A 22,912-nucleotide genomic window follows, 5' to 3' on the forward strand; every position below is an offset into this window, starting at 1 on the left:
TTTAGTCATAGACTACTGATTGCCTGCTCTTGACATGTGCATTTTTGTAGTATTTTGTATTGATTTAAAATATAACTTTTATTATTTATGATAAAGCTAAAATGAATTTTTTAGCAATAATTATCTAACTTACTAGTTAAAACTCTCTCTGGACTTATAGATAGTGCTTCCTTTTATATTTATTTTTTTATTTTTATACACTATAACTGCAGCAGTGGTGATTTGTTAGCAATTGCTATCGATTAGACAGCCTTTGTGGATGCAGCATCCACAAAGGCTGTCTAATCGATAGCAATTGCTAACAAATCACCACTGCTGCAGTTATAGTGTATAAAAATAAAAAAATAAATATAAAAGGAAGCACTATCTATAAGTCCAGAGAGAGTTTTAACTAGTAAGTTAGATAATTATTGCTAAAAAATTCATTTTAGCTTTATCATAAATAATAAAAGTTATATTTTAAATCAATACAAAATACTACAAAAATGCACATGTCAAGAGCAGGCAATCAGTAGTCTATGACTAAATGTATATACGATAATAAGTGCCTCTACATGTGCAGGGTATATATGAATGTAATATATATATAGGGTGATCACCCCCGTCATTGATCACGCCCCTGTAAGGCTCCATTCAGACGTCCGTATGCGTTTTGCGGATCCGATCCATCTATCAGTGGATCCGTAAAAATCATGCAGACGTCTGAATGGAGCTTTACAGGGGGGGTGATCAATGACAGGGGGTGATCAATGACAGGGGGGTGATCAGGGAGTCTATATGGGGTGATCAGGGGCTAATAAGGGGTTAATAAGTGACAGGGCGGGGGGTGTAGTGTAGTGTGGTGCTTGGTGCTACATATTGCTGAGCTACCCGTGTCCTCTGGTGGTCGATCCAAACAAAAGGGACCACCAGAGGACCAGGTAGCAGGTATATTAGACGCTGTTATAAAAACAGCGTCTAATATACCTGTTAGGGGTTAAAAAAAATCACATCTCCAGCCTGCCAGCGAACGATCGCCGCTGGCAGGCTGGAGATCCACTCGCTTACCTTCCGATCCTGTGAACACGCGCGCCTGTGTGCGCGTGTTCACAGGAAATCTCGGCTCACGCGAGATGACGCCAATCGGCGTTAGCGTAGCATGGGAGAGCCGCCGCAATGACGCCTTTCGGCGTTACATGTGCGGCAAGCGGTTAAATGAAGGTATAATAGATGCACAATTGGCACAGTTTCTAGTGGTGAAGTCCCCGGTAACTCCTCTGATATACGTTCTTCCAAAAATCCACAAGAGCCTGATTGACCCCCGGGTCGCCCGATTATCTCGGGCAGGGGGTCAATCTTGTCCAACATTGCAATTTTTTTGGACAAAGCATTGAGGCAGTTTGCGGTGGAGGCAAGGTCGTATGTCAGGGACACTGGAGACTTTTTACAGAAGATTGCAAAGATTTCAGTTACAAAGGACGTGATATTGGCGTTCTTCGATATGGTTTCGTTGTACACATCAATAGGGCATGAACAGGGACTTAAGGTTAAAGTGGTATGTGACATGTTACAACACTCTCAATATACGGAACAGGCGAGGAGGTTCTTGCTGGATATGCTGGAGATCACGTTGCGGCAGAATTATTTTGCTTTTCAGGACAGGTATTACGTGCAGAGGGTGGGCGCGGCGATGGGGTCCAACTTCGCGCCCACCTATGCAAATATCTTTGTGCGATCATTGGAGGAACGAGTCATCTATGTCTCTCCCCACTTCAGCAATGTGTTTGGGTGGTGGAGATCCATAGATGACGTGTTCGTTGTTTGGAAGGGTACCAGCGAATCGTTACATGGATTTCATGACTTCTTGAACAATATGGATACCAATATAAAATTTACACTAACAGCATCTAGGGAACGGGTGCAATTCTTAGACACACAGGTTTATGTGGATAATGGGAGCCTACGCACAGATTTAAATATTAAAGCGACAGATAAAAAAACACGATCTTACACTTTTAAAGCGGGCACCCACGCAAAACAATCAGGGCATTACCCTACGGCCAAATGCTGCGGGTAAAAAGAATTGTAGACAATGAGGAACATGTGGAAGGTGCTTTTAAAAAAATTGGAAAATTCATTTAAAATAAGAGGTTATCCTAAAAAGGTTATTCGGGAGAATAGGATCAAAGCTGACCAAATAACTTGTGACAATTTGTTGAAATGTAAAACGAAACTAAATACGGAGAGGATACCATTTGTAACGACATTCAATGAGTTAAGTCCGGCAGTTGAGCGTATTGTACGTTCACATTGGGGTGCATTGAGGAGCGGATTCCCTGCGATTTCGGCTTTCGCTGCACTGCCTCTGATGTCGTACAAACATTCCAGAAACATCAAAGACAGGATTGTTAGAACTGAGTTGGAGGGGCAGAAAAAACTAATCCAACAGACTATTTAAAACTAAGGACAGGCTGTTACCCATGTCTGCAGTGTGTGAACTGCAAGTATCTACAGAAGGGGAGGGAGTTCACGCATCCGCAGACTGGGGAACGGTTTGAGATTAAAGAATATTTGACGTGTGACTAGTCGTGGGTCGTATACGTATTATGGTGCCCATGTCACTTACTCTATGTAGGGGAGACTACGTGTGATATCAAGGCGAGACTAAATAATCATCGACAGTCTATTAGAGATAAAAGGAAAGATCTTCCTGTAGCTAAACATTTTTCGGAAAAACAGCATAAGGAAAAAGATCTGAAATTTACAATTTTAGAAAGAATTAATGTGTTGAAAAGAGGAGGGGATAGACTTACCCTTATGAAAAATGGGAATTAAAATGGATACATCGCCTTGGTACACTGAAACCCCATGGTTTAAATATAGATTACCGTGTTACAGTGGGTATGAGATCGAGAGCATGGGCTCCCGTTTACATGAGCTCTAGACATATCATTACATTGAATGTATAGACCAGTTATAAAAAAAAAATATTTGCATAAATAATGATATTTGTTTTGTATTACAGATATGTGGATTTGTGGGATGAGAGAGGCGTCCTGCAAGGTGATTGAATAGTGCCAATAAGTCTTTACGTGATAGTTGATGGTCCGCGTCCATACAGGGTAGTGATACACAATGCTGCATGCGGGGATTGACGGTAATTCACACCGACTTCCAGCATGCGGTGGTTTGTGGTGCAACACTGCCTACGTGGTGTGGATGAGTGACTGCACATAAATTATCAGGGCGTTGAATTGCAGTGTAGTATAGAGAAATAATTCTATGACTACAAACAGTATGAGAATAAAAGATGATCTTTCCTATGAAAGAGATGTTTTATGTTGTATACTGCATTGGCTATACATGAACTCACGTGGATTTCTGTGCATACTGATCCGCGCCGGAATGAGATAATATTTATAATATTATATATATATATATATATATATATATATATATATATATATATATATATATATATATATAAATTTTGGTGCATCCTGCAGATGGAAAAAAAAAAACAGCAAGCTGGAAGAATTGAATGCAAGTACGCCTCTCTACCCCGATGAACTGATGAATTTATTATAGCCAAGGGATTTTATTGTGGTTTTAAAATGCACTTGCACTTTTTTATAATATGTGATTAACTATATAGAGCTTTATGAGAAGGTGCACTTTGTTGGCACGAAGCACTTTATATAAAAGAAATGTACGGGGATATGTACTATGTTCACAATATGAGAAGACACTTTACTTATTTGAATGGACTGAATTTTTTTAAGAACACTTGATTTTGTATCAGCTGTCACATGTATTGGAAAGCTGGATATGTATATAGATACCAGCATGATGTTGGTCTGTGCACTTGGCTTGAGAAGGATCCCGGAAGGGGATTGAAACGTTGCCTGCGTTTTTTTTACAAGAGTGCTGGGTTTATTTTTCATGAATATACATGCCTGATGTCAAGAGAGACGCGTGCACCGGACAAACTCTGAAAGAGAGTGCTGCCTGAATAACTAATAAAATTATATTATATTATAATATAATATAATATAAAATATAATATTATATAATATTATATTATATTATAATATATATATATATATATATATAATAAAAGAAAAAAGGAGATGGCAGCACCGTCACAGATAAAAATGGATGAAGGGTGCAAAAAGCCCAATGTGGATATAAGCCAATCCAATGAAATATAAGCGATGAAAAGAAGGGCAGCACTCCAATAGATAAAAAATGAAATGGGTAAATAAAGTTTTTTCATTTTTTATCTATTGGAGTGCTGCCCTTATTTTCATCGCATATATATATATATATATATATATATATATTATTATTATTATTATTATTTTTCCCAGTTATTGTCAGTTTAGAATTTTGCACATCTGCGTACGCGCATTTTGCAACCACTGAGCACCGATCAGTAGTGTCCATTACTGATCGCGTCTGCTCAGTTTGCACTGCAAGTTTTTTTTGTGCAGAAATAAATGTATTTTTTTTTTACAGAATACTTTTAAAAAATATATAAAAAAATAAAAATTATTATATATTTTTTTTTATTTCTTCTCATTTATTACAAGCCCCTTCACGTGTGAAAACACAACATACACACCCCTCACACTAAATAAAGGTTTACACATTTCACACGTTGCAACCCAATAAAATAAAAATGGCCCGTCCGTCCCAACGAGTATATTCAGCTGAAGTGGCATACACCATGCTTCATGCTTGCCTCAGATACTTAGTCTGCCAATGAGGGAGGAGAGGATGCCACTTTTCTCTACCCCCTCATCATCATCATCATCATCATCATCGTCATCATCAGCCCTCTAGAAGGGGCCCCGGGGTAGCAGCGGAGGCAGCCCCCCCAGAGTGAACCCTTATGGACTTCACTCCCTGACTATTATCAACCCCAAATTCCGGATTTTGAGGGCAGCTCCGGAATACAGACTGTGCGGGCTTCACATTCTTCTTCTCTGAAGATTTTGTAAATTTAATAGTGGCCCAAACCAATTTATACGCCCAACAATTTATTGATCAGAACCCTACATAGTCATACGCTAGATCCCTAGGTTGGACCCCAGTAAGTGCAGCAGAGATGATGAAGTTTTGGGGACTCGTGCTGCATATGGGTGTTGTAAAGAAGCCAAACGTTAGACAATATTGGAGTTCGGACATTTTCTACCAGACTCCAATTTACAGCAAGACCATGACCGAGAAACGTTTTGAGTCAATTAGGAATTCCTACACTACAACGACAATGCAATGCACAGAGCCCATCCCAAAACGACCCAACATTTGACAGTCTGTTCAAAGTTAGGCATGTCATTGACCACTTTAACATCAAGTTTGCTGAGGTGTAAAACACAAATAAAAATTTCAGTGTAGACGAGTCCCTATTACTTTTCAAAGGGAGGATTAGATTCCGCCAGTACCTGCCTAGCAAACAGGCAAGGTAGGGCATAAAGATTTACAAACTTTGTGAGAGTAGCTCCGGGTACACCCACAAGTTCCGCATTTACAAAAGGGAAAGATTCCCAGATGGAACCTTCAGAATGCACCCCCATCCTATACTGCACCCACTGCTGGATAAGGGATATCACTTCTATGTGGATAACTATTATACCAGCATACCCCATTCATGTCCCTAACTGCCAGAGGTATTGTGGCATGCGGCACAGTACACAAAAATCAGAGAGGCCTCCCTAGATTCCTGGTAGGGTAAGCACTGAGAATGGGTGAAAGTAGGGCTCTCCTCCATGAGAACATGCTGATGGTTAAGTACAAGGACAAGAGGGGCTTCCTTGTACTGACCACCATTCACACTAACACCAGCTCTCCTGCTCCTGTACGAGGTACCACAACCACTACCCCCAAACCAGTTTGTATCCTGGACTATAACAGGCACATGGGAGGGGTGGATCTTGCAGATCAGCTTCTGAAGCCCTACAGTGCCACACGAAAAACAAAAGTGTACAGATGGCAATGTGCAATGCATATGTGCCATTTCAATCTGCAGGCCACACAGGAACTTTCCTTCGGTTCCAAGAGGAGGTTATCAAGGCCCTAATTTTTCCAACCCAGGCCAGGGATGGTCCCAGTACTTCTGGAAGTCATGGTGCCCGTGTTGTACCAGGGCAAAATTTTCCAGGTCAAATCCCTGGAAAAGGAAGGAAGGGAAGGACCCAAAAAAGATGTAGGGTGTCACAAAAGGGGATAAGGAAAGACACCATTTACCACTGCGAAACCTGCCCAGAAAAACCTGGCCTGTGCATGCAGGAGTGTTTTAAAATCTACCACTCATCCATGGAGTACTAATTGAATTTCATCCATGATGTACCCTGCAGTTTTACCACCTTATATCTCTGATTTAGTCCGCATAGCTTACAGATCTACTTTTCACCAACCACAAAATTTTCATTTCTGAGAAACACCGGTTAGGTCAAAAGTACCCTTTCCACCACTTAAAATGTTTGTACGGGGGGGGCCCTTTCCAAAACTGTTTCACTTCTTGGGGTTTTTAATTTCTGGGGACCTCAGGAATGACATGGCACCTAAAATCCATGCCTGCCAATTCAGGCCAGCCAAACTCACATTTAGCTGTTTGCCTGCTGTGCGCCCATACAGCAGGCTACAAGCACTTATGGGGTGTTTCCAGAATGGGGAGAAAATGGGGAACACATACTGGAGTGCATTTTCTCCTTTAACCCCTTATGAAAGTGAAAAATTGGGGTCTGCTAGTAATTTTTCATTTTCAGAAATGTGTGCTTTGAAATCCCTTAACAAGTGTTTCTGCCTTTTGTGAGACACCCGTTTGCTGAAAAGTACCCTTTCTACCACTTAAAATGTTTGTACAGGGGTGCTCTTTCCAAAATGGGGTCACTTCTTGGGGACCTCAGGAATCTTAAATGCGACATGGCACCAAAAATCAATGTCAATTCAGGTCAGCAAAATCCATATTTTGCTGTTGGACTCTAGAGCCCTGCCGTGCACCAATACATCATTTTTGAGCACATATGGGGTGTTGATGTATTCAGGGGGAAATAGGTAAAAAAAAGTGGGGTGCATTTTGTCCTGTTACCTCTTGTAAAAGTGAAAAATGTGGGTGTAAAGCAACTTTTTCTGGAAAAATAAATTAAAAAATTTAATTTTTAATTTTCACAGCCAAGTGTTTCCTAATTCTGTAAAATGCCTGATGGGTCAAAGTGCTCTCTACACACCTTGAAATATTCCTTGAGGGGTGTAGTTTGCGGAATGGGGTCGCTTTTTGGGGGTTTTCACTGTAGGGCCACCTTCATATGCGACATATCTCCCAATTATCATTCCAGCTAAATTCGCTCTACTAAAGCCATATGGTGCTCCTTCCACTCTGAAGCCTGCCGTGCGCCCATACATCAGTTTTTAAGCACACATGGGGTGTTTCTGTAAACTCCAGATTCAGGGTAATAGATTCAGTTTTGTTTGGCTGTTAACCCTTGATGTGTTGCAGAAAAAATAAATTTGATCAAAATTTAAAATCAGCTACATACAAAAAAAATAAAAAATAAAAAATAAAAAAAAAGTGACATTTTGAATTTCATTTCCATTTTCCTTTTGATTCTCGTGGGGCACCTAAAGGGTTAACAAAGTTTGTAAAATCTGTTTTGAATACCTTGAGGGGTCTAGTTTCTAAAATGAGGCGATTAGGGTGGCTTCTAATATGTAAGCCCCACAAAGTCACTTCATAACTGAACTGGTCCTGAAAAAATTGGGTTTTGGAAATTCTTAAAAATTTCAAGATTTGCTTCTAAACTTCTAAGCCTTCTAACGTCCTCCCCCAAAAAAAAAAAAAAAAAAAATTCTTTTTCAAAATGTGCGCAATGTTAAGTAATAACCATTTTTATAAATATTACTATCTATTATAAAAGTAGATAAATCTTCAGGACACAGGGCGTACAGGTCAATTCAGACCTGCGGTTTGCGGCTTTTATCTATTGCGGCGGCGGCCGGTGCCATCGGGTCCCCATGCGGCTGTAGGGGGGACCCGATGGCATGGAAGGCAGCGCGATGTCTAAGGAAGGCATTGCGCTGCCTTCCGGTGACGAGCCTGTGAGATCCAGCCCCCTGGATCTCACAGGCCGGAAGCTGTATGAGTAATACACACAGTATTACTCATACAGCCAATGCATTCCAATACAGAAGTATTGGAATGCATTGTAAAGGATTAGACCCCCAAAAGTTCAAGTCCCAAAGTGGGACAAAAAAAAAAAAGTGAAAAAAAATAAAAGTGAAAAAAAAAATTTTTTTTTTAAAAAAATAACGTTTTCCCCCCAAAAAATTAAACGTTTCAAGTAAAAATAAACCAAAACGTCATTTCCCCCAAATAAAGTAAAAAAAAAAATTGGTAAAAAGTAAGGGAAAAAAAAGTATACATATTATTAGGTATCGCCGCGTCCGTATCAACCGGCTCTATAAAAATATCACATATGCTAAATAAACCATTTTTTGTCACCTTACATCACAAAAAGTGTAATAGCAAGCGATCACAAAGTCATATGCACCACAAAATAGTACCAATCAAACAGTCATCTCATCCCGCAAAAATCATACCCTACCCAAGGTAATCGCCCAACAACTGAAAAAATGATGTCTCTCAGACTATGGAAACACTAAAACATGATTTTTTTTGTTTCAAAAATGAAATCAGTATGTAAAACTTACATAAATAAAAAAAAAAGTATACATATTAGGTATCGCCGCGTCCGTGACAACCTGGTCTATAAAAATACCACATGATCTAACCTGTCAGATGAATGTTGTAAATAACAAAAAATAAAAACGGTGCCAAAACAGCTATTTCTGGTTATCTTGCCTCACAAAAAGTGTAATATAGAGCAACCAAAAATCATATCTACCCTAAACTAGTACCGACAAAACTTCCACCCTATCCCGTAGTTTCTAAAATGGGGTCACTTTTTTTGAGGGAGGCTTCAAATGAGACATGGGGTCAAAAAAAACAGTCCAGCAAAATCTGCCGTCCAAAAACCATATGGCATTCCTTTCCTTCTGCGTCCTGCCGTATGCCCGTACAGTAGTTTACGACCACATATGGGGTGTTTCTGTGAACTACAGAATCAGGGCCACAAATATTGAGTTTTGTTTGGCTGTTAACCCTTGCTTTGTAACTGCTTTGTAATTTTTTTTTTTTTTTTTTTATAAAAAATGGAAAATCTGCCAAAAAAGTGAAATTTTGAAATTGTATCTCTATTTTCCATTAATTCTTGTGGAACACCTAAAGGGTTAACAAAGTTTGTAAAATCATTTTTGAATACCTTGAGGGGTGTAGTTTATGGAATGGGGTCATTTTTGGGTGGTTTCTATTATGTAAGCCTCGCAAAGTGACTTCAGACCTGAACTGGTCCCAAAAAATTGGGTTTTTGAAAATTTTTGAAAAATTTCAAGATTTGCTTCTAAACTTCTAAGTCTTGTAACATCCCCAAAAAATAAAATATCATTCCCAAAATGATCCAAACATGAAGTAGACATATGGGGAATGTAAAGTAATAACTATTTTTGGAGGTATTACTATGTATTATAAAAGTAGAGAAATTGAAACTTGGAAAATGATGATTACACTTACCGGTAATCGGATTTTCCTGACCCCACGACAGCACCACTGAGAGATGGCTCCGCCTCCAAGGACAGGAAACCTGTAGCATAAAAAAGGTGGAGCCACTCTCCCACCTCAGTGGGTTTACAGAGTATGAGAGGGACTCCCCTTTTGGTTAATACAATATCTAAATACTTTTTTTTTTTTTTTTTGCATATCACCACGTGAAATCTTAACACCAACCACCACCTTAGGGAGGGAATTATATGGGTGCTGTCGTGGGGTCAGGAAAATCCGATTACCGGTAAGTGTAATCATCATTTTTCCCCTCCCCCACGACAGCACCACTGAGAGAGATTTCATAGAAACTAAGGGTGGGTACCAACTTCTAACACCTTTGTACCGAAAAGGAGGTCAGATATAGAATCAAGTTGTAATCTATAGTGCCTATAAAAGGTAGAAGGAGAAGCCCAGGTGGCAGCTCTACAAATCTGATCAACTGACACACTGGACCTTTCTGCCCAGGAGGTAGATACCGCTCTGGTAGAGTGAGCCTTCAAGGATAGTGGAGGAGAAACCCCAGAACAAGAGTATGCTAGAGAAATCAACTCTCGAATCCATCTAGCGATGGTACTCTTAGAGGCAGCATTACCTCTCCTAACCCCTGCATGTAGGATCAACAAAGATGAGGACTTTCTCCAGTCCCTGGATCTTTCTAGGTACTGGATCAGGCACCTTCTTACATCTAGGAGATGCCATTTCTTTTCATCCTCATTCTTTGGATCTGGAAAAAAAACTGGGAGAACTATCTCCTGTAATCTGTTGGTCTTAGAAGGGACTTTAGGAACGAATTTTGGGTCTGGCCTTAACACTACCCTATCCTCTCGTATAGTCATAAACGGTGGATTAATGGATAGGGCCTGGATCTCACTAACTCTTCGTGCTGAAGTGAGGGCTATCAGAATCACCAGTTTTAGAGTTAGATTTTTTATGGAGCTATCCCCGATAGGCTCAAATGGATGACAAGTTAAGGCTTTCAGAACTAAATTCAGATCCCAGGGAGGAAACCTAGGCCCCCTCACTGGAACAATCCTATCTACTGCCCTGAAAAATCTGACTATCCAGGGATCCATGGCCAGACTTCTACCACTTAATCCCGAGAGGGCTGAAACTTGAACCTTTAGGGTGCTTTTCGCTAAACCTAAGGTTAATCCCTGTTGTAAAAATTCCAACACCTGTCTAGTGGAAATCCTTTCTGGCCAAACATTAATGTCGAGGCCTGCAAAGGATAAGAATTTTTTCCAAATTCTAGCATAAATCGTGTTGGTCACTTTTTTCCTGCTTTTCAGTATTGTGGAAACGAGAGCCTCTGAAAAACCTTCCTTGATTAAGTGTGCCCTTTCAATCTCCAAGCAGTGAGATGCAGGGACTCTACCTCCGGATGCATTACTGGGCCCTGCCTTAGGAGATTCGGGATCTCGGGGAGAACCCAAGGTTCCACTACTGACATGGACCTGAGGAGGGAGAACCATGCCCTCTTTGGCCAAAAGGGGGCGACCACTATCATGTCCGACCTCTCCTCTCTGATTTTCCTGAGCACCCTGGGAAGGAGCTGAAGAGGGGGAAAGGCATACCCTAGATGAAACTTCCATTCCAAAAGGAAGGCATCCACCCCAACCGGAGATTCGTAAGGGTTGAGAGAGCAAAATTTCTCCACCTGCCTGTTCTCTCTGGTGGCAAAGAGGTCTATTTCTGGGACCCCCCATAATCTTACAATTTTTGCAAATATCAAGGGATCTAGAGACCATTCTCCCTGTCTTAGTCGGTGGCGACTCAGAAAGTCGGCCTGGACATTCTCCCTTCCTCTTATATGAAGAGCGGATATGTGTGTCACCTGACTTCTTATCTCCCAAAATAACAACTCTGTCTCCCTCATTAAAGATCGGGATCTCGTACCTCCCTGCCGGTTCAGGTATGCCACTACCGTCCTGTTGTCTGACATGATCCTGACATGCTGGTGATGAATCTCTGGAAGGGCTGCTCTTAGGGCCAATAACACTGCTCTCAACTCCTTCCTGTTTGAAGAGAATAGTCTCTGTAACGGGGACCACCTTCCCTGCCTTAACTGATCTTGGAAGTGTGCCCCCCACCCCCATGGGCTGGCATCTGTCGTAATGACTACCGGATCTGGGTAATTCCATGGGATACCCTGATCTAAATTCTTTACCTCCAACCACCAGCTGAGGGAGATAAGAGTCCTCCTGCACAGAATCATCTGGGAGTCCAAGGTAATCTCCTTCCGTCCAGTTACCGCCAAAATATTCTCCTGCAACTGTCTTGAATGGAACTGTGCCCACTGGACCGCTGGTATACAAGCTGTCATCAAGCCTAGTAGAGACATGGCTTTCCGGACCGACATTCCAGGATTTTTCTGAGCTTTCCGGGCCTCGTTCCGAATCTTCTCTATTTTCTCTACTGGAAGAAAGGTCCTCTGTCGCAGGGAATCTAGCTGCAATCCCAAAAAGGTCTGTACCGTGCTGGGTTCTAATCTGGATTTTTTCATATTGATCATCCACCCCAGATGCTCTAGAATCTGAATCACTCTCCGGACAGATTTCTGACACTTCTCTCGTGATTCTGCTATTATTAAAAAGTCGTCTAGATACGGCAGGAAAAGAATATCCTCCTTGCGGATAAATGAGGCCACTTCTGCCATTACCTTGGTGAAGGTTCTTGGTGCGCTTGATAGTCCGAAAGGCATAGCCTGGAACTGTAGATGTCTGGTCTTGCCGTTCCTGACTACCGCCACCCTCAGGAATTTCTGAAAGAAAGGATGCACCGGAATATGCAGATATGCATCTTTTAGGTCTAACACTGCCATGAAACACCCTTGGAAGACTAAATGAATTGCCGATTTTATGGTCTCCATTTTGAATTTTTTTATGACTAGGGATTTGTTTAATTGTCTTAAATTTATTATAGTCAGAAATGAACCGTCCGGTTTTTTCACCAAAAACAGAGTCGAGTAAAAACCTCTCCCCCACTCCATTTCTGGTACTGGTATCAACACCTTTTTGACTATTAATTGATCTACCTCTTCTGTCAATCTTTTGGATTCCCTGGTGACCACAAATCTTTGTGGGTAATGTCTCTTGAATTGCAGTCTTAAACCTTCCTTCATAATATTTGTGACCCAAATACCTGCTATATCCTTCCAGGCAGGAAGGAAGAATCTTAATCTCCCCCCTACCTGTAGTCTGGCGTCATTTTTTGGACATCTTATCCTTCTGGGAGGAGGAGTTCCCGAACATAAAGCCCCTACCTCCTGACCCCCTGGGTCTGGTGAACTGATCCCTGTCTCCTGACTGTCCTCTTCCCTGAAATTTTGATGCATTCCGAAAGGGACGCCTGTAGGGTCTAAACTGTGAAAAAGAGGATTCCTGTGGCATCCTCTTTTTCCTATCCGCTGCTTTCTCTAGGAGAGCATCCAGCTCTGGGCCAAACAGGAATTGACCCTGACAGGGAATACCACATAAGCGCTGCTTAGAAGCCATGTCTCCTCCCCTCCAGTTCTTCAGCCATAAAGCTCTACGGCCTGAATTAGAGATGGAAGCAGACCTGGCTGATAAACGAACCGCCTCAACCGAGGCGTCGGATAAAAAATCCGCCGCCTTCTGTAAGGTGGGTAAAGAGGCTAGAATTTGTTCCCTAGGACACTTGTCCCTTAGCTGTCCTTCTAGTCTTTCAAGCCAGATGGCTAATGACCTAGCTGTGACCGTAGCGGCTATGTTGGGCCTGAAGGAAGCCGTAGATGCCTCCCATGTATTTTTAAGGCAAGAGTCTATTTTTTTATCTAATGGATCCTTCAAAAACCCCATATCTTCGAATGGTAGGGAAGATCTTCTAGACACCTTGGATATTGCCACATCTAATTTGGGCGCCTTGTCCCAGGACGTAGTGGCCTCTTCCTCAAAAGGGTATTTTCTTTTAAAATTTTTACTTATGAACGCCTTTCTGTCAGGTTTTTTCCATTCCTTATCTATTAGGGCTGATATGCTTTTATGTAAGGGAAAACATCTCTTTTTCTTTTCCCGTAGTCCCTCAAAAACTGTATCGGCCATGGATATGTCCTCTCTGACGTCTTCCAATTCCAAAGTAGCTCTAATGGTCTTCAGAAGTTTTTCTGTATCCGTTACTGGAAACAGAAATTTTTTCTCTTTCTCGTCTTCTGATAAGGATGAATCTTCAGACTCTTCATCCCTATCCTCCTCACTATCATCTACCGACTCCACCTCTGAATCTACTCTTTCCGCTGCTTTTTTAGGCTTTTTTGATGTTTTAAGGGACTCCTTAACCTCCGATCTAATGAGTGCTCTAATACCCTTCATAAAATTCGGGGACTCTTCTGCCAGTGTTCTGTCAATACATTCCTGGCATAATTTTTTAGAATAAGATGAGGACAAGGGGCATCTACATAGTGCGCATTCCTTATTCTTTCTCTTTGATGCGACCTTTTTAGGTGGTACCTAAGAAATGACAGCAGATACAAAGAACACCATCAGTATTTATATCAACCGTTGCCTCTTACCCCCTCAGAAGATCCTATACCGGCATCTGCTTTTCCGCGTCCACTTCTTCTGACCTCTTGTCCTCCTCCATAATATACCTAGAGGCATAGAGGTTTTTAGGATAAATATGAAGCAGGGAACAGCACCTCTCCTTGGAGAGTACCACATGTTCCCTGGGAGCTTTCTTGTGCCAGAAGTCACCAACCTGGTCCGGATGCAGAGTGCTTTCTGAAAGGAAAAATGACTAGCAGCCCAGCGTTAGGAGAAATCTCTGCAGGTTCAATAGTGCCTGCCAACACTGAGAACGCTGCACCGCCTGGTCTCCCCTTTTATTTCCGGTCACCTGACCGGAACTTGTATCTGGAACGCACGTCTCACCTCTGTGACGTCATTCCGCGACTTCCGGTTCCTGCTCCGGTGCGTTCCACTGCTCCTGCGTCGGCAGTCTGCAGCACACACGTGCGCACCCGGAACTATCGCCCTCTGGCGTGTTCCATGCGAGCCGCTCGTGCGGCCCCACGCGGTCTCACTCCTTTGAGGGACCGGTGTCCTCAGCCTCTGGAATGAAGAATCGGCCCCGGACCGACCTCCATCGTCCCTAAACAGACCCGGCACCCGGTCTCAGGCTGGTAAGACCCATGACTCTCTAGGCTTTCCTAGGACTTCCAAGCCATGGGCCTCCTAGAAATAAAAACTACAAGTCTCCTGCTCCAGGGACAGGAAACCTCACTGAGGTGGGAGAGTGGCTCCACCTTTTTTATGCTACAGGTTTCCTGTCCTTGGAGGCGGAGCCATCTCTCAGTGGTGCTGTCGTGGGGGAGGGGAAAATTTGCAATTTTTTTACAAATGTTTGCTAAATTTGGTATTTTTTTATAAATAAAAATGAATTTTTTTGACTTCATTTTACCAGTATCATGAAGTACAATGTGTGACGAAAAAACAATCTCAGAATGGCCTGGATAAGTCAAAGCGTTTTAAAGTTATCACCACTTAAAGTGACACTGGTCAGATTTGCAAAAAATTGCATGGTTCTTAAGGTGAAATAAGGCTGTGTCCTTAAGGAGTTAAATTTGTAAATTTTCCTAATTTTTTTTGTAAATTTTTTATATTGAAATATTTTGACTCCAATTTACCACTGTCATGAAGTATAATATGTGATGAGAAAACAATCTCAGAATGGCCTGGATAAGTAAAAGCATCCCGGCCGGTCACAGACATCGCATGTAAGTATGATGCTTCTAATATTGTAATATTGCTAAGTAACCATGGCAACCAGGCCTTCAGTAGCATCCTGGTTGCCATGGTTACCGATCGGAGCCCCAGAGCGATTAAACTCAATGGGTCAGCGAAAAAAAAAACGGAAAACGGCACAACGGCCACGGATGCACACAACGGTCGTGTGCATGAGGCCTAATTGTAAGGAATTAGAATTTCCATGTAGCTCTCCCTGTTATTAGAAGAATACCCTGTAGCTAAAAGTAGTAATGTTACTGCAGTAAGGAATAACTATACATTCAATTTGCAATCATATTTTTAGCTCTGTGTGCTTTTGTGTAAAAAAAAACTGATTTGATACATATGCAAATTAACCTGAGATGAGTCCTGCCCCTGACTCATCTCATGTACAGGACTCATCTCAGGTTAATTTGCATAAGTATGAAATTGGTTTTTTTACACAATAAAAGCACACAGAGCTATGGGGACTGGGTATTGCGGATGTGCCAGCGGCCATCTATCAACCCATGTCCTCAGCTCTATACACAAAATCCAGGTGATAGGTTCCCTTTAAAGCTGAAGATTAAAAGGTATTGTCCAACCTACGAGAAACTCACCTGTCCGCAGTCCCATCGTTCCCCACCAGAAATTGCTTGTTCCTGTGACTGTGATGCAAGTGATGTGCCACAGTGATCATGAGAACAACCACTTCTGGGCCGTGCAGCAGGAAAGCAAACAGACCATGGGGATTGTCGGCTCCTAGGCTGGGCAATTTCCTTTAACTGATCATAGATATTATTCCAATATGGTTCAGGATATTGTAATAATGGTTGCAAAAGCAATAATACCACATGACCCATTACATCATCTGATTGAATGTGATGAACTGCATATACCGGGGATACCATTATCCTGGAGGAACTTTCAGCATACAGAACAATACATTGTGACATGAAAGATATAAACACAAAGGTTGACAAAACATACTAGACAGATTAAGGCTACTTTCACATTTGCGTTCGGGGCTCCGCTTGTGAGCTCCGTTTGAAGGCTCTCACAAACTGCCACGAACGCATCCGTACTGCCCCAATGCATTCTGAGTGGACGCGGATCTGCTCAGAATGCATCAGTCTGGCAGCGTTCAGCCTCCGTTCCGCTCAGCAAGCGGACACCCAAACGCTGCTTGCAGCGTTCGGGTGTCCGCCTAACCGTGCGGAGGCAAACTGATCCGTCCAGACTTACAATGTAAGTCAATGGGGACGGATCCGTTTGAAGTTGACACAATATGGTGCAATTTTCAAACGGATCCGTCCCCCATTGACTTTCAATGTAAAGTCTGGACGGATCCGTCTGAACAACTTTCACACTTAGAATTTTTTCTAAACTATAATGCAGACTGATCCGTTCTGAACGGATCCAAACGTCTGCATTATAGGAGAGGATCCGTCTGTGCAGATACCAGACGGATTCTCTCTGAACGCTAGTGTGAAAGTAGCCTTAGGACAGAAAACAGAAGAATTAAGAGAGTGTAATAGACACTCACATTAACAAAGATTTTCACTCGCATTGGCACTCCTTCAATGATGTCTTTGGTCCTCTCATTGAACTCCTTACAAAACTGACCAATTGGGATGCCCCTCTGTTAATAGAGAAATAGAAAAACACATTTACATAACCAACATACCTTTAATTTTCTGCTAATTCTCCATTGAACACTATGCATTTATATAAAAGAAAATAATCATGATTTTTTAGCCAATTATTGGTAACATGTGAAAAAATATGGGGGATTCAATCAGCACAACCCTATGCAAGTGCACATCGCTATGGCGAAATACATATACAAAGAAAAAGACACAAATGCAATAGCACTCTGCAACCAGCATTCTGCCCTGCCTCTATGCTGGATGAGACATTGGTGTACATTTTGGCCAAAGCACAATAAGCCACTCACCACGTCAAGGTCGCCTCTATGGAGTGGTCCCTAACACTAGTTCCTACCTGTTTATGGGCCATGACAGCCACACAAAGTCCAGGGAATGCAGGTGCAGCATGCACGCCAAGCACACTCTGCTTTTAACCCCGTCCGGTGCCATTACAGCTTTCATCGGATCTAGGGATGCAAGTACCAACATGCATGCTGAGCCCACTATATACTTCTCCTGGAGCCAAATGGCTACTGGTAGGTGCCATATAAGCAGACTCAGTTTTATATTGACTTTAAAACCAGCCTCCAGGACAGATTGACTGGTCAGGTGTGCATGACTGCATGGAGATCGCCACGCCTCCAATATATACTACAAAGAAAAAATATGGGGGATCCAATCAGCACAACTCTATGCAGGTGCACATCACTATGGTGAAATACATATACAAAGAAAAAGACACAAATGCAATAGCAATCTGTCCTGGAGGCTGGTTTTAAAGTCAATATAAAACGTAGTCTGCTTATATGGCACCTACCAGTAGCCATTTGGCTCCAGGAGAAGTATATAGTGGGCTCAGCATGCATGTTGGTACTTGCATCCCTGGATCCGATGAAAGCTGTAATGGCACCGGAAGGGGTCAAAAGCAGAATGTGCTTGGCGTGCATGCTGCACCTGCATTCCCTGGACTTTGTGTGGCTATCATGGCCCATAAACAGGTAGGAACTAGTGTTAGGGACCACTCCATAGAGGCGACCTTGACGTGGTGAGTGGCTTATTACGCTTTGGCCAAAATGTACACCAATGCCTCATCCAGCATAGAGGCAGGGCAGAATGCTGGTTGCAGAGTGCTATTGCATTTGTGTCTTTTTATTGGTAACATGTGTTCATAGGAATGCTCATTCACGATAAATGGCACATATAAGATAATGTAATATGTTTATTTTTTTATTTGTTATATATTTTATTTGTAAAATTGGGAAAGGGGGCGATTTAAACTATTAAAGGGGTTTTCCCATCTCAGAAAATGGGGGCATATCGTTAGGATATGCCCCCATTGTCTGATAGGTGCGGGTCCCACCGCCGGGACCAGCACCTACAATGAGAATGGAGCGGGGAAATGAACAGAGGGCACACTGCGCAGCTGCCCTCCATTTCTATGGGGCTGCCGAAAATAGCCGAGCAATAGCTCTGCTCCATAGAAATGAATGGGAGCATGGGCCACGCATGCACGGTGCGCTCCCATTCACTTCTATGGGAGCAGCGCTTGGGGGTGGATGGACCTCAGGAAATCCGGGGTCCTCCAGCCACAGTGCTCCCCGCTTCGTTCTCGTTGTAGGTGCGGGTCCCAGCGGTGGGACCCGCACCTATCAGACAATGGGGGCATATCCTAGCGATATGCCCCCATTGTCTGAGATGGGAATATTGTTTTTTAACTTTTTAATTAATAACTAATAGCCCCCTTTAGCCTCATTCACACGTCAGTGTTTTGGTCAGTAATTTCCATCAGTGATCGTGAGCCAATACCAAGACTGGAGCCTCCACAGACATAAGTAAGGTATAAGGGAAAGATCTTGTCACGAGGGTATCAAGAGCCACGTCTGACTCAGTTATACCCGGGGTCAGGAAGTCAAAGCGGGTGGCTGCGCGCTCTATATCTAAAGATCACGTTGTTTCTTAGTGATTGTTTTCTGTGTTTGCCTTGCTATCCTTTTTGTCTCTCTCAGGGATCCGTAGCTTCTCCTCCTCAGCTGTTTCTTGTCTGCCACTCCCTACCTCCTTATATTCTCCCCTCACACTTCTCTAGTTGCCAGTTATAGAGCTTCCTGCCTGGACATCTATACTGACCCACTGGAGTGGTTTATCCTGGTTGTCGTTCCTGAGTGCTACCCTCCGGATCCCTGTTGGGCTTATTGTTGTCTCCTGTTGTCGCCCACCTGGGAATATATGTTGAGTCTGTGTTGTCTGTCCTTCCCTTGGTGTTTTCCCTTAGAGTTAGTGGTGCGGACTAGTGTTCCCATCGCCCTGTTCACTACCTAGGGCTCAGCTCAGGGAAAGCCAGGGCTTTAGGCACGTGATCGGCGTACGGGTGAGGAACCCGTCTAGGGACGTCAGGGCAGCCAGGTGCCAGGCGCCAGGTGAGTCAGGGGTCACCATCTTCCCTCTCACTTGGGCAGGGCCTTCCTCGTTCCCTCCCTCTGTGTCACGTATGTGATAGCCACGCCGACCGTGATAGATCTGCACCTGTTCTGTGTTGAGAGCCGCACCTGGTTTTGGCTCACAATCACTGATGGAAATCACTGACCAAACATTGACTGTGTGAATGAGGCCTTAGGGGGCTAGACCCGGGATCTTTTGATCCCTTGTCTTACTCACCCTAAGAGAGACCTACTAGGGTGAATAGGATTTTACTCTGTCCCTGCGGCACTTTATGCACATGGCAGCAGGGAGCTTACCATGGCAGTCAAGTATGGCTTTAGTAGCTTCCTGGCTGCCATGGAAACTGGAGCCCCAACAGTGAAATCGTGGGGCTCCGAACGGAAACTGCCACTGACACTGCCACAAATGAAAATACTGAGAGGGGAGGGAGGTGCAGACCCTGTGTGCGCCACCAATGAATATAACACTGGGGGGGGGGATGAGTGTTAACAATGCGCAACCTATACATATAATTTACCTGGAAATACAAACTTAAGTGGCAGGTGCCGGTTAGTGGCGCCCAGCCTCAATGACAGGGCGTGGCGATCCGCCAAGTTGCGTCAATTAAGCAATTACAGCACGTGCTTGGGATTAGAAGCGACTTGGGTGCCGAGGAGCAGGACAAGTACCGTATTTTCCGCTTTAAAAGACGCACCTAGGTTTTTGTGGAAGAAATTTAAAAGAATATTTTGAACCAAATGGTGAGCTTTTGAACTTATGGGAGGTCTGTGGATGGCGCCCTGTGGAGGACAGAGTCCTGTGGGGGGATCCTGTGGAGGACAGCGTCCTGGGGGGGGGGGGGGGGAATCCTGTGGGGGACTGTTATGGGGGAGGGGGGGATCTGGCCCCATTACATTGGGCCCCAGTTATAACAGCCCAGCCATCACATATAAAGTGTATGTGTATGCTGCAGCCCCTAGCAGTACTGCTTTGCTAAACTAGCTGTAATCGCTATGCACGCAGCGGGCAGGGCAGCAGCGCACGTCACTCACTCAGTCACACTCCGGCCCCGCCCACTTCATTAATGAAGTGGGAGGGGCCGGAGCATGACTGAGTGAGTGACGTGCGCTGCCGCCCTGCCCGCTGCGTGCATAGCGAGTACTGCCGAGAAGCGATTACAGCTAGTTTAGCAAAGCAGTACTGATAGAGGCTGCAGCATACACTTTATATGTGATGGCTGCTCTGACCGGGGCCTGACTTAATGAAGTTCAGTGACTGTGCCGGGCCCCGCTACTACCCCGATAGCACCCCTGTTTACATGTCACTGGCACATCGCAGGCCACTATGCCTATGCAGCACAGCACGGCCTGCGATGTGCTGGCCATATAATACGGCTCTATTTGCTTTATAAGACGCACGGACACTTTCCCCCCACTTTTGGGGGGGAAAAGTGCGTCTTTTAAAGCGAAAAATAAGTATAACCTATATGAGGTGCCCGGGCATTAAGGGGATCATTAAAAGGGTTGGAAAACACCTATAAGAGTTCCCTTCATTAGAACTAAAGAGCCTAAGCAAACCCCTGAAAAAAATAGAAATAAACCTGTAGCATTATCCCTCCTCCACCAAACTATACCAATGGCACAATACAGTCAGGCAGGTAACATTCTCCTAGCATTTGCAAAACCCAGACTGGTCCATCAGTCAGAAGAGAATCATGATTCATCAAGCCACAGAACATATTTTCACCGTTCCAGATTCCAGTGGTGGCGTGCTTTATACCACTGCATCTGACACTTGGCATTGTAGATTTGTGGTCTAAGGCGTGCACGCAGCTCTTCAGCAATGGAAACTCATGACACAGTTGAGTCAGCAAAGTTCTGGCAACTTTTATGCACTATGCAACTCCCCTAATGCCCTCCAAATTTGTACATTCATGTCATCTCAAAGCAGAGCACCATTCTATTGTTGCCACACCGGTGCTTTGTTTACTCAGCAGCAACAATGATGCGCCCCAAGTGTGATCTTGTGAGACTTAACTCCTTAGCGACCTCCTCCAAATGGTAAAAGTCACCACTTTAAAGGGGTTTCCTAAGATTTTTTTTATTGATGACCTATCTTTAGGTTAACAGCATGTGATAGGTGGGGGTCTGACAATTCTGCCAATAATCTGTTCGAGAAGGCAGCAGCGCTTCTGTCAACGGGACTGAGCTACAATAACAAGCACAGCCGGTATACGATGCATGGCGCTGTGCTTCGTCAGCTACGAGAAGGCAGCGGCACTCACAGGCGAGCAGCTGGCTTCTCAAAACAGCTGACAGGTGGGAGTCCCTGATGTCACACCCCCACAGATCAGGTACCGATGACCTATCCTAAAAAAAAAAAAAATATATATATATATATATTTGAAAACTTTTAAATATGGCATCCGCTTCAAAGTGCAGCGGGCGCCATACATGGCAGGTTTCTGCTATTTCAAACAGCAGAGATCCTCTGTATTGGTATATAGTAAATGGTATGTTCTATGATTGCTATATAGATATCACAGAACATAATGGGGAAATCATTTCACTTAAAAAAAAAAAAAGAAGAAGTTTTTAAAGATATATGCCTTTATTTCCATCCACAGACAGCATTCTGGTGCACATGTGAAGCCCGGGCTATATCAGCTAGTGTTGGGTGGGGCTCAGAGCTCTCTCCCTCCTCCCATTGTATGCATGGTCACATGCTGGAGGTTACTGGGAGACTGCTGCGAGTTGGACCTTGCACTCCTGTAATTCGCCCACTGGCTCCTGGTATTGCTCATACGGCACAGGTAGGTTTAGCGTTAGGTCCCGAGCTACTTGAGAAACCTTGGCGCAGTGCTCGGGCTCAGACATGTCCTCCAAGCAGGATATGTTAGCTAATCTCTCAATTTTATACCAGTTTGAGGTTTAGTAGGACCGCAAAATGCACCTGTCTTTGTTATTGTTAAATAAAATAAAAATTATAATAATAGAAAAAAAAAATATATAAAAAAAATGATAGGTATTGCCGCATCTGAAAACGCTTGTACTATTAAACTAATATTAATATATATATATATATATATATATATATATATATATATATATATATATATATATATATATCTCTCCTATACGGTGAATGGCGTAACAGATTAAAGATAAAAAAAATGGCCAATTCATCATTTTTTGTTACTTTAGCTCCCCCCATATTTTTTTTATTTTATTTTTTATAAAAAGTGATCAAAAAGTCACACACACTTCAGTATAATATTACTGAATTGTAGAGATCACTGTCAGATTCGTTTTGTAAACTGGGATTACTTTAAAACATAACATTTACTAAATCATTTAAAATAATGGTTTCTGTAAGGTGATGGACAACAACAATATCTCCAATATACCACTTCAAATGCATGAAAAAAGGGTGGATCTTACCCCATTCTGTGGGATCCACATTCAATGGAGAAATTTCCTGGTCTT

The 22,912-nt window shown here is 43.0% G+C and overlaps 1 protein-coding gene across 1 annotated transcript in view; it reads right to left on the minus strand.

The window, feature by feature from the left end:
• The window catches only part of MRPL11 (mitochondrial ribosomal protein L11), a 190,819-nt gene that overhangs the window by 136,876 nt on the left and 31,031 nt on the right, over positions 1-22,912 (minus strand). The window contains exon 3 of the mRNA XM_040409688.1: positions 16,907-17,002. Coding sequence (XP_040265622.1) covers positions 16,907-17,002 — 96 coding nt within the window. The remainder of the gene's footprint in view (positions 1-16,906; positions 17,003-22,912) is intronic.

Source organism: Bufo bufo, chromosome 10 (genome assembly GCF_905171765.1).
Source record: "Bufo bufo chromosome 10, aBufBuf1.1, whole genome shotgun sequence".
Lineage (NCBI taxonomy): Eukaryota > Metazoa > Chordata > Amphibia > Anura > Bufonidae > Bufo > Bufo bufo.